The 17,205-nt window shown below is 31.5% G+C and overlaps 1 protein-coding gene across 6 annotated transcripts in view; it reads left to right on the forward strand.

Moving 5' to 3' along the window:
- Window positions 1–17,205, forward strand: part of LOC126736814 (BSD domain-containing protein 1-A-like) — a 65,209-nt gene that overhangs the window by 8,262 nt on the left and 39,742 nt on the right. For 4 of the 6 annotated variants that reach the window (XR_007660787.1, XM_050441367.1, XM_050441369.1 and 1 more), the window contains exons 2-6: window positions 2,377–2,443; window positions 9,852–9,968; window positions 10,025–10,082; window positions 10,143–10,616; window positions 10,665–10,802. Coding sequence is in view for 5 of the 6 variants with exons in the window: in XM_050441367.1 (XP_050297324.1) it covers window positions 2,377–2,443; window positions 9,852–9,968; window positions 10,025–10,082; window positions 10,143–10,616; window positions 10,665–10,802 (854 nt within the window). In the remaining variant the exon portion in view is untranslated. The remainder of the gene's footprint in view (window positions 1–2,376; window positions 2,444–9,851; window positions 9,969–10,024; window positions 10,083–10,142; window positions 10,617–10,664; window positions 10,803–17,205) is intronic. The other 2 variants (XM_050441368.1, XM_050441371.1) reach the window with 1 other exon arrangement.

Below are 17,205 nucleotides of genomic sequence, written 5' to 3' on the forward strand. Positions count from 1 at the left end.
TCTTTTTTCTCATGTTATGTTCTAGTTTAGTTACTGAATTATCTAAATTTTTAGGCCATTACTTCTAATTACTAGCTCACTGGTGTTTGTTGTAATATGTACTAAGTAAATAAATAAATTATTGTCTATTTGTACTGTTTGTCTTACATATACAATACATTGTGAGAGGGTATCAAAGGGAACTTGCTCTCCAGTATTTTTTTATTAAGAATGCCATTGTAGTGTAAGTAAAAGTTTGTTAACATGATGTTTCACATGGTTGCCAAATATTGATTTGGATCTGAATATAATCCTAAAAATTTTACTTTTTGTAAATTATCTTGAGTATATTGGTGTCAGGTAATGGTCATTTTAAAAGTTTCCGAAAAGAACACCTCCATCTATTTTTATTCCTGAAACAATTTACCTAATGCACAGGTAATATGCCTTAGTTATAAATAAAATTCTAACAACAATCAAACTCGTTCCTCTTAGAATTGACCAATATCATTATCAGCCTTGACATACAATTCAATTTTTTATATCAGTAAGAAATTACTTAGTCACCTTCTTGTTGCAGTAAGATTGCTGAAATCTGGTCAAAAATTTTTCAAGAAGAATCTAAAGGAGATATTGTTTGAAAGAGCTTATTATGAGGTTTAAGAGTATTTATTGACATTTTATGTTTTTAGACCTTTACATTGATGGAGTTATGTTTTATTATATACAAAGTTATATCTTAAGGGGATGACTATAGTAACACATAGTAAGTGTGTATTTGATGTTTTTTTTTAATTTTGGGAGTGGGATCAAGCATTTATTAAATGCTTTGTCCATGAGAATTTATTCTTTAGATAATAAAACATATTTTGACTTTCACTTAATGAACTAAAGAAGAATTGCCTCTCCTGCAACTTTTGAAAGGACATTTGTGTAGATTGTAAAGAAAATTGGTGATAATAAGCTTTGACTCTATGCACCATTAGTGTGACATTTGAGTACCTCCTTTGTAAATGGTTTTTTTATTGTCTGTCATGTTTGTCAAGTCTATATAGTTCTAGTTTGTCGATAGTATTGCATGCAACATAAACCTTGGAGAGGTCATAAAATGTGTCTTCCATAAAATTACCCTACATACATTTTACAATATATGGTTATAAACAATTTATTTTTATAATTTATCATAAAAACAGGAGTTTTAGCTTAATTGAACATGGAAAATAATAATTTAAAATATTAATGAAGACTAATTTTCCTAGCTTTATGTTTAAATTTATCAAAAGAGGTGAACTAAAGAAATCCAACTCATTACAATATTTATTTACATTGCGTGAGATTCTGGTAATTGGACTGTGAAATATATAGAATGTTCTGCAATATGGAACATGTAGAAAGTGTATATTACATGCTTGGTATGCTGGTGCGTGAATTTTAAATGTTACCAGGAATTCTGGACTATTTAGGCAAAACAAGCATCATAATATTCCCTTCTCGCAAACAGTGTGGTCAAGCTGAGGAATTTGTTTTAAACATTGTCACTTTTTATGGAAAAAATCTTTGCATGTTCTTTTAAAAAAATCCAGGATTCTGTTGGTTTTGGAAACTATAAAATGGGAATTAAATGTAATTTGTGAATCTAACTCCACACTGACTTGCTTTCCTTTGTTGTTTAATCTATTTATTAATGACTTGAAGTACTGTGAGTTTTTAATGTTTGCCGATGATCTCATTTTGTTCTTCATTATTATTAATTAATTCAGGCAGCTAGATACACAAAGATCTGGATAACCTTCCGCAGAGGCGTATAAGAAACCTTGTAGATTTGAATGTTAATAAATATTTTTATTTTATAAGAATAAACATAGATTACCAACAGTATATTCCAATATTTCGGTGCGGTTAAATAAGCGTGATAAATTTTGACACGGGAAAATATCAACATGAAACATTTTGGCGGGGGTAAATATTGGTGTGGCTTAGGACTGTTTGTTATGAAAATCTCTGGGAACTGTATATTTTATACTGATTTAAAAACTATATATTCCACACATATTTTATTAAACAAACATCTTTTCTTCAAGTTGTTTTGTTCATTTATTTTCAATTGCATGTTTGTATGCAGATTTGACCAAATCATATTTTTTTTAAGTTTCATTTTTAACCAATTTAAATTTTGCTTTTTATTTCAGTCCCCACAATTATAATATGAACTTGATTTTAATTATACAAGTTATATTACGCCAAAATTACATACATTTTTATTACAACTTTTTGAGAACATGTTCATTGATTTCAATGAAAAAAAAATCAATAAGGAAAATATGAACTTACTATACTATAGAATATTTTTTTAGATAGTAGTTTATATGTACTAAGATGTTTTTTATTTATTTTTAGTGCTAATTCAAAAAAAGAGAACAATGAAGGTTGGTTCAACTCGTGGCTCAGCGCAGCGAAAAATAAGGTAATTAAGTAGAATCATATCCTTCTTTAATGTCTTTTAAATGTTATTCACTTGTTCTATAAGCAACGATTCTTTCCTTCCTCTAGACGTTTACGCCTTTGTTTAATAGGAATAACATCATATATGACCCTTGAAGATATATGTCTTGTTCGTCTTTGGTTCATACTATAAAACTTATATAATTAAGTTATCAAAATTAAGTTGAGCAGTATCTTGATCGATTTTTCGGTAACATTTTTGTGGACATCTAAAACCAAATCGGTCAAAATATTCACACTGCTGAAACTACAATTTAACTTACCGGCACTGCACTGGCCCGAAAGTTTTTGTAAATTGTGTTATAAAACTCGCTAGGAGCAACTATTTTCGACATAATCACCATTTTTCAAAAACATTTTTAAAATAATATTTATTTACTACTTTATTTAAATTGCATATTTGGCAGTTGGCGTTGGAGACAAGTGTTTGTATTATTTATGGCACTTTTTGAATGTCATATAAAACTTTTAAAACGAGTAAAAAAGTTTTCTTTTAAGTTTAATCATTTCATATTCTTGGACTTGGAATTAAGTGGTGTAACATTTTATAAATAAATATCATTGTGTTGTAAGTGACAGTCTGTCTTACACTCAACACATTGGCACAGTTCAACATTTCCGTCCTCCTTGTATAACGACTGCAACCAAGAATAATTCTTAATGCCCTATTTTGTTTTTTTTGTAGTAAATCGATTTCGGAGTTATTCATTTAAAATAAGAGTTGAACACAAGCAAATATGAGGAGCAACGATTGTCTCGTATACAGTTAATTTGACCCACACACCTAAATTTTTTTGACAGACGACCTAAAAGATTGATTGTTTTGCTATTTTGTTTGTTATGTAGTTAAAATGGTCTGAGAAAGTTAGATTTTCATCAATTATACTTGTTGACATATTTTATAACTTGATCGCTTATTAACACATCAATTACTATGTTTATATTAGTATATTTATTTTTTATAATCATGGATTTGGTCTTTTGAATGTTAAGTTATAGACCATTGTTGTTTAACCACTGATATATGTTTTGAAGTTTAGTATTCAAGGTTTCTATTATTTCTGCTGCATTGTCCCAATACCATAAATAATTGTGTCATCTGCAAAATGTTGAATTTTACACTTACGAACTGTCTTTATCATGTCATTTATGTACAATATAAACAAAGTGGGACCTAAGACTGTCCCCTGTGGTACACCATACACTGTTTCTTTGGTAGAGGACAATTTTCCATTGAACTTGGTCACTTGTTAGCGATCCCTTAAGTTTTTGTTGCATTTTTTTCAATATAAGGTTTTGTTGCATAACTTTTCCCGAGCTTCCTTTGGTTTGATGATCATCACCTCACTATATATTTTTTCTCTGTTGCAGTAGTGCCCTTTGATTTGCTTTCTTCATTGAAACTGTCACTTCTGGTTTTAACGTCTTCATTTTCTTTTCTTAACATAAAAATTTGATCTAGGTTTACTATATGTTGATCTTTACTTTCAATAACTTTTTCCTTGGCTTTCACCACCTCATCCTTACATTGCATCATCTTTTTAAGCAGTGTTATTAGTTTGGCATTTTTGCATTTAACACAGTAAAACTTTTATGTAATAACTCTTGAACTCAGTTCTAATACTCTTACATGTTAGCTGTCCACATAGTTTGCAATTACATTTTTTGCAGATATCACAGCAATAAACTGGATTTTTCTTTTGTTTACATATATCACTATATTGAGGTTAAGTGCACTCAAATAATAAATTAAATTTCAACAAGGAAATTACCTCCCCAGGTCGTGGTCTTCATTTACACTCACAATATGCACTATATCCTGCTCATTTGGATATCCGCTAATTAAACTGTAATATACACCATTTCTTGGCAATTTTTCTTGTAATCACATGCAACAAACAACAATAACATAACCTCCAACATAATTTACGAATATAACATAATATCCTTCTCCTCTCTGAGGCCATCCTTGGTATAAGTTTGCCCATTTTTGCCATAAGTATTTATTAATTAATAGCAGGATCGACTTCCTTGTATGGTATTAACTTGGTTAATATTTTGTTGTGTTCTTCCTTTTGCTGCCAACCTGTCCGCAGTATCATTTCTTCTTATACGCGTGTGTGAGTGATGGTATCCACAATAATTTTATAGTACCATTGACATTTAGGATTTCTTGTTCTATACTGAGCGTTATTTAGTCATGTTCGCGACATATTCCTTTACTGGCCATAGCCTGAAGAGCACTCAATGAGTCTGCAACAATGGCCAATCCTGAGTCATGTACTCCTGTGCTTCTTATTGCTTTACGAATAGCTAAAGTTTTTGATGTACAACGTGTAACAAATACGTGTTTTGTTTCTTAGTCCTTTCAAATTACGAGATAGTTTTTAATTTTTGCCACTAACCAAAACGCTTTATTTTTGGTCTCGACACGTGTTTCGCTAACGATGTTAGCATCTTCGGGAGAAGATTAAATATTCTGAAGTTTTAATCTAGTTTTAATTAGTGGTAAAACTGCCTCGTAATTTGAGCGTCACCCCAAAGGTTCCAACCATAGGACTACCTTAGTCTTTTGTATATTCTTGTTTTGATTCCATGCAATATATGCCAATACCACATGATATATATACATATATATATATATATATATATATATATATATATATATATATATACAGGGTGACAATTTCAAGAGTAGCCATGGCTTATAATTTTTAAACTGTAAAAGATATTAAAAAATGCTTAAAACCGTTTCTATAGTAACAAGGGGGAACCAAAATGATGAATTTTTTAGGGATATACTATCATCCTCCTAACCCCCAGAGCCACCCCCTTAAAAATTTTAAATTGGAAGGGTAGTCGAGTGATACCTTGTTTGAAAGGTCTATTAATTCCCTATATTTTGCCGTCTTACTCATTAAAATCAATGCAACCATTTCCGAGATATGTATGTCCTTTTAAATGTTAGTCAATTCATTTTACTATCAGAATAAAAATATTTATTCTGATACTAAAATGAATTGTTAAAAGCCAAAACAAAACTCCAATAAATAGTACACTTATACTGAAATTATTGAATTGTCGGAATGGTATTTGGCGATGTAAAAAAAAGGAAAATTTTCGATGCCTGCCATTCTCGAAATATTTGTTGTTTTTTGTTTATTTAAATTTTGCCTTAAAATGTTCAATTTTTGGTTTGGTTAGTAATATCGTGGTTCTTTTTGTGATTTAAAGTTCTCTCACTGCTCTAGTTTTATTTTTACAATGGTTTATACGATCGCCGAAAGAGTTGAAATGATATTTATTTATGGTTCTCAAAATCGCTGTTTTCGTAGAAGTGCCACAATATTTAATGAGAGGCACCCAGATAAGCAGGTTGGGCATTATTACATCCAGAAGTTGGTAAGAAAATTTGAAGAAACTGGGTTTGTAGGTGATATAAAGAAAAATCAGCCAAGAATACTGGATGAAGCAACTCAGATTGAGGTTCTTGGGCATTTTGCTATGGATCCTGGTATGTCGACTCGTCAAGCAGCAGCTGCCACAGGAGTGTCTCGTGAATCAGTACGAAAGATATTAAAAATTAATAAATTCCATCCTTACAAGCTACAGATTGTTCAAGAACTTGGTGATGACGATCCAGACAGGCGGATCGAATTTTGTGAATTAATGACCCAAAAAATAATAAATGAGCCACGTTTTATAAAAAACATTTGTTTCAGTGACGAGTGCACTTTTTATTTAAACGGTAACGTTAATAAGCAAAACTGCCGTTACTGGAGTGATGAGAATCCCCATATTTTTAGGGAAGGGCACACCCAATATCCCCAAAAAATAAATGTGTGGGCCGGAATTCTAGGGAATAATATAATTGGGCCATTGTTTATTGATGATAATCTAAATGGAGAAATTTATGCTGAAATGTTAGAAACAACTGTTGAGCCTTTAGTAATAACGGAATTGGAAAACCAAAGGGATGAAAATGGAGATCTTGTTCTTGATGAAAATTTATTGCATTTTCAACAAGATGGGGCCCCACCACATTATGTATTGCCTGTTAGAGAGTGGCTAGATAATCATTATCCAGACCAATGGATTGGTAGAAGAGGACCTATTGAGTGGCCGCCAAGATCGCCAGATCTCACGCCTCTCGATTTTTTTCTTTGGGGTCACCTAAAATCGGTCGTTTTCAAAACGCAGCCTGCCACCATTGAGGAGCTAAAACAAAGAATTACACAAGAGTGCCGATTATTAACAACTGAAGTTTTTAGAAATGTTCGTCAAGAGTTTGAAAACAGATTGTACTTTTGCTTGCAAAATAATGGAAGCCACTTTGAGCATTTAATAAAATAATTAAAGTTCAATGCAGATTTTTATTGTTTTAAAAATAGAATAAACGCAATATTGCAGAGTGTTTTCCTAGTTCTTAACCATTTGTACTAATGTTCAAATGTTAAATATTTTATGACATTTTCAAAATATGTTAATTTTATAAGAAATTAAAAAACACTTAAATAACCTTTAATAAAATATTAAAATTGGCATAACTCTAAAATAAATGCATTGATTATTATAAGTAGGGTCGCTTAATATAGGGAATTAATAGACCTTTCAAACAAGGTATCACTCGACTACCCTTCCAATTTAAAATTTTTAAGGGGGTGGCTCTGGGGGTTAGGGGGATGATAGTATATCCCTAAAAAAATCATCATTTTGGTTCCCCCTTGTTACTATAGAAACGGTTTTAAGCATTTTTTTATATCTTTTACGGTTTAAAAATTATAAGCCATGGCTACTCTTGAAATTGTCACCCTGTATATATTTCTCCCAGTAATTCTATATATATCAAATGATATATATATATATATATATATATATATATATATATATATATATATATATATATATATATATATATATCATTTGATGGCCATGGCTTATAATTTTTAAACCGTAAAAGATATATATATATATATATATATATATATATATATATATATATATATATATATATATATATATATATATATATATATATATATATATATATATATATATATAATTATAGTAGGCAGTCCAGGTATCATTTGACCATGATCTGGCGTTTCCACGAACTTAATAAATATACCTGGACTGCCAATTTAATGAAAAGTAAATGACCACTACTAGGGGGCCGCCATTTTGCGTGATTGTGTCCTTTCGATGTTGGTCACTCTGACAAATTTCAGTTGTGTTAATTGTAGGGAAACAAAACAATTAAAGTTTTTGAGAGGTTATGTTTACAAATACAAAATAGAAAGTTACATTTAGTTGTAAGAATTTAAGATAGTTGCGTTAGATCTGTGATTTTTCTTGTACTTCTTTAAGAGTTTTGTTAAAATTGTATTTACTTAACAAATTCAGTTAAAAACACTTTTATTATCTTTCTATTTTTACTATTACGACTTTTACTTTCCGTCTATGTACAGTGTTTCTACATTAATAACCATCAACAAATAACCATAAACAACCATCTATAAAAATCAAAATATTGATGATTTTATGAGGGTTTGTGATTAGCAAGGATTTATATAGCAAAAATAAACAACTCTATATATTATTCTATGATAAACACAGACAGACAATTCACAATAATTCGGTTTGGAGAAACATTGAACCAAATACGTTTAAATAAGGATGGTGATACATTATCCACGTATTAAATAAGGAGGAAGCTAAATCACTTGTTTCAGACGATATATCCAAGAGTGTCGTTTATAAATCACCAAAAACTAGGTAATCCGCTATACTCACAATTGAGAATGTTATTTAGAATCAGTCATATCGAGTGATCGTGTCGAGTCGTGGTTTTAGAATCCCAATGATGGTTTAAAAACAATGTCAATGAAAAAAATTAATTTAGTTCGTGACAGGTTCATTACCGTTATTTAATATATTTTTTTGTTGGCAACACTAAAAATGTTCAGAGTGGCTAACATCAAAAGGACACAAGCACTATAAAAATGGCGGCCACCAGGCAGTGCTCATTTTTAGGTATCGTGGCCATATGCATTAGCAGTCCAGGTATATTTATTAAGTTCGTGGGCGTCTCTAAGCATGATGTCATGGTAGTGGAACATGCTGTCAAACCCTTCAACCCAAAAAGTCTGGCCGGGGTTGGCTTTCTTGTCCAAGAAGGCATTTATTCATTATAGATTTGGTAAAAATTTAGTAATTAGGTAAATTACATACAAAAAAACAAAAATTCAAATTTAAAAAAAAAAGAAAAAAGCTATGTAAGGATGTGTTCACTCTTACCGACTTAGATAACTTAGGTTTTATAGGCGCTGTTGACACTTGTCGCACATCTGTTGACAGTTAACCTACCGCGTCCGAGCATAGCGTTTTCCATTTGTCATATTAATGTATTGATAGTTATTATTATCGTTCCGTTTTATTTACTCTTGAATCTGTTGTTTGGGGCTAACTTTTTTGGATTTTGTAGGGCAAGCAGTAGACGCCTTTAATAATTGTTACTTGGGCTGATCTTTCTTCGGTTTTGTAAGACAATTAATAACCGGGTTCATGCGATGCTTAATAACCGTTCAAATGTTGATAAAGCAGGGGTAAACGCTGACTTATTTGATTTATCTTACTTTGCTTCTTGGCGCTGAGTTTATAGCTTTGCTACTCGAATGTCACACGCTTCCATAACGCTTATATATAAAAACCGTCAACCCTTCCCTTTAATCATACTGCTTTTAGTTTTGCCTTGAATATAAAATGCTAGTGTTTGCTATACATTTTGACCGATAAACTGCCTGTGTTAAATCATAGAGAATGAGAACTGGGGTTGAGTTTAGGGAATAATTTTCTTATATTTAAGCATAAAATCTGTTATATTATTAAGTTGTTATATTAAGAGAGGCAATAGGGGACTTTAAGTTTCTTTAATCACTTAGAATGGCGCCCGAGGTTGTTTTTTGCCGATTTTCCTTCTATTTCTGTAGATAATCGAACAGCAAAGATTGAGGAGTCCACAGATACGCTAGATCGCCAAAGTTAGAGGAGTCTATTTGTGTTATATGTAAAGTAATTTGCATACACAGGAAGAACCCCGCTACACAGTATATTTCTGTTTTTGATCTGATGAATAATTTTAAAAAAATATAGTATAAGTCAAATGTATATATGCGATTTCTAAGCAAACAAGTTTATAATAATCCACACTTAAAAATCCTTACTAATATTCATGGTATTTTACATACTATAAGTTTATGTTTAAAAAGAATTTTTTAATGCAGATACAGTATTAATCAAACAAAGAAAAGTTTTATAGTCAATAAGTAGGGATTTCAGTAATTCAATATTTAAGAATCCAATATTTTCAGAGTACAGAGGTCTTGGAATTCGTCAAAAAAGACCTGGAAGAATTTGGTACTGCAGTAAAAAATGAAGCTAGCAGTGTTGTCTCCTCTGCGGGCTCTGTTATGGAAAAAACACTTAGTGTAAATTATAATAATACCACTTGAATTTAAAAATAATAATATCCCATTACTTGCAGCTGGAATCTCCTGATTCAACAGTGAACAGTGTTAAAAGAAGCTTCAGTACTTTCTTAGGTAGGTGGGCTAAAAGCAAATAAGCCTTTAGGAATTTATATGCATGTTTTAATTTTCTAGGTCAAATGAACACAGTATTAAACCCATCTCCAGATGATGAAGATACGGAAATTTTGATAATAGAAAACTCTGAAACCCATTCCTTAAATAGATTACAAAAGGCTTTATATGAGCTTCAGAAAAATCCAGAGACTTACTTGTGTGATCCAGAGCCACAGATAAGAAAACAATATGAATGCTGGCTAGAGATTTTAGAACCTGATCAACTGTCAGATGATAGAATAGCAAAATTTGTGAACAGTTCAGAAGTTTTAAAGAAACAGTATGCTAAACTGGTGCCAGATATTATGGATCACCAGCTGTTTTGGAAGAGATATTTGTTTAAAAAAGCTTTATTGGAAGATGAGATAGCTAGACAAGAATTATTGGAAAAGAGAGAACAAAAGGCACCAGAAAAAGAAGAACCTGTGGCGGAGGAAGAAGAAGAAGAGTTTGTAGAAAGACAAAAACAGGAGAAATTGAAATGGGATAATGGTAAAATAGATTAAATAATAAAGTCTTCGTGATTAAAATAATTTTTAGACTTTGCAGCTGACGTTGAATTAACCGAAGAGGAGCAAATAGCATTATTGGAACAGTATGAACATGAGCAGAAGCAAAAATCGCCAAAAAGTTCAGTTAAAAAGGCAGCCATGAACAGTGGAGACAAAAAAGTTAAAGGTAAGAATATATTTATTTCAACAAACTATTAACTGATTTTGATCAAATGTAAAAAGAAGGTGAGTTTGAAGTAATTTAGAAACATGAAAATTAGTCTAGAAAACTATCGATAAAGATTAAATATATTTTGTAAATAAATTTTTGCTAATTCAGTATCCCATATGTCGTATGGCTGTTTTTCCAGCAGGTCCATTGATAGAAATCAGCGAGCGAAGTCTCTAACTCGATAGAAAGAAAAATTCTTTCTATTATAGAAAAAAAGTCTAAACTCTACTCTCAATCTCAACTGGCTTCGGTCGGGAGGATATTAGACCATTAAGCTCCATTGTGCAAGGACCAACGTTTTTAAGAAGTGATAAAGGGAATAGGGTCGGCTTGAAAGTGATTCTAAATAAAACTTACTAATTAAATCAAGAATAGTATTTTATTAGAAAATGTTAAACTATAAAAGTCCACAAAAAAATAACTTACTTAAATCACTTGGTTACAACAGATAATTAGGGTTTTATTGTGGTCAAAAGATCAACGGTATATCTTTGAGTGAACTATAATTTTTTAACTACTTTTTTCAGGTTTCAAACGATCATTATAAGGTCATATAGTTTATCCACGCTTATTTACGCTTGGGAAATTCCCAGTGATTCTACAGGAGGGAATAAAATGGGTTTTATTACTCTTCACAAATTTTGAAAATACTATATATATATTATCCTTTTATCCTTAATTCAATCGTTTGTTCTTTCTCTTCCATTTCTAAGGCAAAATTAATAATATATCTTAAATCTATATTTTAAAAAATATATTTAAATAAAAAAAAAGAAAATATATTAAGCTATTATAAAGACACACTAGGAAAAAGATAAGATAAAATTTAGAAGATCCATCTTAAAATTCGCCGTCATATTAATACCTAAAATTACTTAAAAAATCTATAGGAAAACTTTTTCCTTATCGGCATCCCTTATGGATATAGGATGAAAACAGAAACAATAACAAAGCATACTTATTACTTAAAAGATCGATAATGTCGAATGAAATTTCAGTAATTGACATTGTGGGCTGTGAAAAATCCCTTTAGCTATAAAAATAGGCTAATGATTGTAGATTGGGTAGTATAAGAATGTCTAAAGCCAAACGATGCCGAGTGACATAGGGAAAAGGTTAGCGAGTGCTCATCGCGCATAGAAAGATATTTTCTTTCTATATTTTTTCTTGTCTATTTCTATGTTTATCGAGTTAGAGAGTACCGCTGTTGGTTCTATACACAGAATACCTTGAATAATATGGATAAGGAAATCTAGGGAGATTATATCTATACTAATTTCAGAAAGCTTTATCTTTGCTTAAATGAAATTTGGCTGATCTCGGTTTAGGTGGATCAATTCTAAATGTCCTAATTATCTTAGTTAAAGTTTTGTGTCACCCTCTGGGGCTTTTAGCCATCTTGGGCCTTTTTTGTTTATCCTTTGTAGCAAAAATCATTTATTAGGAGGACGTTTTCTAATTAAATATCAATATTAAGAAGGTATTTTCCTATGAACAGCCTCTATCTTTGGTTATCAACACCACATCATATCTCGCTACGTTTTTTATTTTGGATAAGTCATTGGATGGATCGACGACCATTCCTTTGGTTTTTGTTTTGTTGATTCTTAAACCAAATTCTCTAAAGTCGAAATTATACCCATTTGTAGTTATGTCATCCAGGTGAGAAAAAAACGTATGGCGTAGATATTTTTTCCAATCAATATTAGGTTGGAAACTTCACCATCGCCTTCAGAAATTAATAGTCTGCTATGTATTTTTATACGTTCAGAAATTAACAAATGATTTATTTTAGCAGCATATTATTATATTTTTATATTCGTGTATATACTTTCATTAACAAAAAATTTTAAAAAATCTTGTAGTATTTATTGTATTATTAACAAACTTAACAATTTACAAATATTATTATAATTAATCATAAATAATGGGACATAAACAACAAGTCCGAAACGGAATTGCACTTCAAATTGAGAATGTGATAGAGCGAGCCGCAGATGCAACAAAATTGAGCACAACAACGATCGCAAATATAAAGAAGAATGGGATAAAATCAGATCAGGATTACGCTGCTCATATATTTTCCAAGCAAAAGACCGCAAAAACCAAATCTACAACATATTTGAAAAGTAGAATTCGGCACGAGCAGTAGACGTAACAAAACCGAGCTTACAAATATTGTGAATAATGGTATAAAATTATTTTAACTCACTGGGAAAAATGCAAATACTGACAATTTAATTTACTTGTTCATGAAAAAAAATGCTGCTTGAAGGAATATGTTAACACATTAAAATGAAAATACCATTCCAAAAAATAAAACATACAAACTCAAAAAAAACACGCCATATTGCATTACCAAGATAATGAAATTGCAACGATATGATTGAATACTTAAACGACGATTATAAAATAAAATTTGCTAGAACAAAAAAAGCTTAATCAATCTCGTCAGTATTGTCAGAGTCAGAACTGAAATCAGAGATATTGTCTTCGTCATCGTAATCACAAGTGGCAGAATGTCATAGGCATCACACACTTGTATTGCCTCCCAAGCCTTTTCTGTATGAAAAACATATTTTTGCCAATGATCTATAGAAATTTCATTTATTACCCTTTCCCATGTAGTCAGAACTTCTGAAGGTGACCCCTTAAAACTGGAAATATATTGATCATATTTTCGTTTACATTCCGACCATACCATTTCAGTTGCATTAAACTGGCAATGATATGGTGGCAGTCGCAAAATTTTGTGTCCTAAAGGTTTAACATATTCATCAAGGAAGTAATTTTTTTCACTAGGGCAGTTTCTGCGTGCAATACTCCATATTTTATCTTTCATGGCTTTTTCTGGAAAGCCAATATTCTTTTTCTTCAAGCATTCGGTCAGTCTCTGCTTTGTCCAAGATTTTCTCGGGATTTCTTCTAATAAACCAGAATGGTAACTTGCATTGTCCATGATTATAAAAGACTTTGGGGGAAGATTTGGAACCAGCTGAGTTTTAAACCAGTTTTCGAAGTTTTTCCTGTTCATATTGTCATGTTTTTTATTAACTTTAAATTTGCACCCTTGATGAAGCCATCTTTGGTTCCGGCGTGGACCACGATATAACGATGACCTTAAAAATAAAAGATAATTCAATTCTCTTCTTTTAGAAATCATTCTTTCAGAACATAAATTTAATATAATTTATAAGTAATGTTCCATGCACATACGAGTAGTGTATGGAGTTAAATTTCCTCATATTGTCTTAGAGAGAAATTATATGAAACTATGAAACAGATGAAATTATGAAGTTAGAGGGCCTTTACAAAGGCAATAGTTTTTATTCAAAAAAAAATCTAAAAAGATGACCAGATAATTTTTACCTTCACTGTTTTTCCTTGAATCCGTGTGCTTGATGTCATCTTGCGAGCTACTACGAAATGATCCCTTGCTAAAAATCCACGTCTCGTCCTACATTACTCCTACAAAACCTTTCGGACCTACATTTCTATTTTTGATATACTCCCTTAAAAAATTGATTCTTTTATGAACAATATTTGGCAGGTCCATCAAATATTTTCTGTTATATGATTTTTTCCACTTGAAGCCTATACTATTGATCCATCTTCTTAAGGAGTCAATGGATAACTCAAAATATTCAATTTCTTCCCTGAACTTTTCTCTTATTGTTTACCTCCTCAGAGCTACAGCCCACGCAAATTGCTTAAAGATAATCGATTATTTGGAACACTAATTACAGTTATGCGTCAAATTTTTTGAAAAGTCCTCTTTTTTTTTTTGGGGAAATGAAAAATACGCGTCAAGATGTTTTTTTGCATAAAAACGGCGCCACATACGAAAAAAAGGTGAGAGAGGTTTTTTGTCATAAATTGAACGAGGAATCTAAAAATAATTTTTAATTAAAAATATCTCAGTGGCGTACCAATTTTTCTTAAAAAAAATTAAGATCATTATCCGTGAACATAAAATTCTTAATTGCATGTTAAAAAATGCGCGATAACTACCTCTTAAAACCCTCCAAATGTCATTTGCATATCTCGACCGGTTTCAGAGCAATTAATAAATCGTGAATTTTTAAGAAAAACTTTAACACCCCGTATTTCGGAAATGCGGGCATACGTTTATATAGCAAACTGTCATTATTTTTCCATGACGAATCACCCCCTGAAGTTTGTCGCACTTATTTACTAACACCCTGTATACATATACGGTATTATTTAAAGTTCCAAAATGGCTTTGCTCTCCAATGAGTCTATCTAATTCTCTTTCTATTATGTGTAACTTTCCAGCTTGTAGTAAGTCTTGAACGTGGATTTCGTTAATTGAGCTGAAAATTTTATCATACTTTAGGGGACATGTGTACCAACAGTAAAAAAATGGACAATTGGATCTTCCAAACCCATGAAATTTAAAAATTCCCGATATTTTCTGAACATCGTCTCATATATTGGAGTAATTGCTGCCTAAGCTTCTCGAGAGAGTGGTGCTTTGTTTTTGTAACTATTATTTCCAGTAGTTTGCCTTCTGCTACTTATACGACCAGCAAATAATTGGAGTGTTCACATATAAGTCGTGAACGCGCTCTGAGGCAATTCAAAATTGAAAAATTTAACACTTTATTTCATCTATAGATACAATGATGTTCCCCCTTTACATTTGGCAGTTTTATAATTTTTAGGTGTTAGTATAATTTATTGAACATACAGCGTGAGTCGGTAAGAACGCACTAAACACCAGGTGAGTGTTGTACACGTGAAAATAATTTTAAAAACTCATAAGTTAATATTCAATTTTCATATAGCCTTATTCGATTCTCATTTATTTTCAAATTATAGAGTTTTTAAATAGTTTACCGTTTCTTATCACAAATGCTGTAGGTACCGTTGTACATTGTTTGGTCCGTTTTGTTGTTCTGACCAGCTCACGAAAAATTGCTACTCAATTGACATTTACAACGTATACAGAACCTACAACCGAAAGATTATGTTAGGCGTATGCAATTTTGTGGTTGGATAAATAATAATCATCATTTTGTATCGCACATACTTTTTACCGTTCAGGCAACATTCACCGGTGATGGCATCAATAATACTCACATGTATATCGAAACTAATGTTCAGAACAAGCTTTTGGTAAACGTGTGTTGTGGCAAGATCGATAGTTATTTAGTTGACCCACCACCATTTTAGAAAATGGTTTCACAGGAGAGAACTCTGTGAAATAAGTTAAAACCATTCTAAACGTCAGAATGCAAATGTGTTATCAGCATGATGGAGCTTTCCCATATTTCGCTCGTCAAGCAATATTTGGATGAAGAGTTTCCTGGGCTATGGACTGGTCGCGGTGATTCTATTAGTTGGCCTCCAAAATCTCCAGACATCACACCATTGGACTATTATTTGTGGGGCTGGTTTAAAAATGATGTGTACAAAAAGAAAGTCGACACTTGGGAGGCCCTAATTCAAAGCATTAGAAATGCGGCAGAGTTTGTCAAATTAAGACAGCAACAAGGGCTGACGCAGACAAAGTAGAATGTGTTTGGGGGTTAAGGCGCTATAATTAAAAGCATGTTTTGTGGAAAATTTTATTTGTTTGTAATTATGCTATATTTTGAAAAATTTAAAATCGCATAAGAACATTTGGGTTTTTTTAAATTATTCTCATGTATACAATACTCACATCACGAACTTATAAATATGTCTGGATTGCTAACGCAAATGACCACCATGACCAAAAATAATTGCTGCCTAGTGGCCGCCATTTTTAATATTTTTATAGTGGTTGCGTCCTTTTGATGTTGGTCACTCTAAACATTTTCAGTGTTGTCAACAAAAGATATATTAAATAAAGGAAATGAAGTTCGACATGACAAATGAATCACTGACGTTTGTCATAAAAAGTCGTGACCCGTACAGTGTCGTGCATTTTCTTCACTCATGAATAATTAAAACATATTATATACACTTCTTCATGAAATTAACGCGGCACTTAAATAAATCAATTTTTCTTTGTAAACAGGCAAAGAATAAAAAATGAAATTTCCCCAGATTTATTCTACATTTTATTAGTAATTACAGCCATCTGTCAACCATCATTTAGGTTCAAGTACAACAGAAAAAAAAATAAAACGGAGAATTCTAAGAAAAGTAGACTAAAATATGAAAAAAAATCTTAATAACGAGTATTTCCACCTCTACAAGGTATAACAGCCTCACATCGTCGGTCCATACTTAAAATTAATTGCCGTATTTCATTTTGGTCTAGTTCTCTCCAAATCTGGATCAGCATCTCTCCTACTTACTGTAAGTTGTTGGGTTGGATCGGTGTCGCTCTTAATCGCCTACCAAGGAT

Source organism: Anthonomus grandis, chromosome 5, assembly GCF_022605725.1.
Source record: "Anthonomus grandis grandis chromosome 5, icAntGran1.3, whole genome shotgun sequence".
Lineage (NCBI taxonomy): Eukaryota > Metazoa > Arthropoda > Insecta > Coleoptera > Curculionidae > Anthonomus > Anthonomus grandis.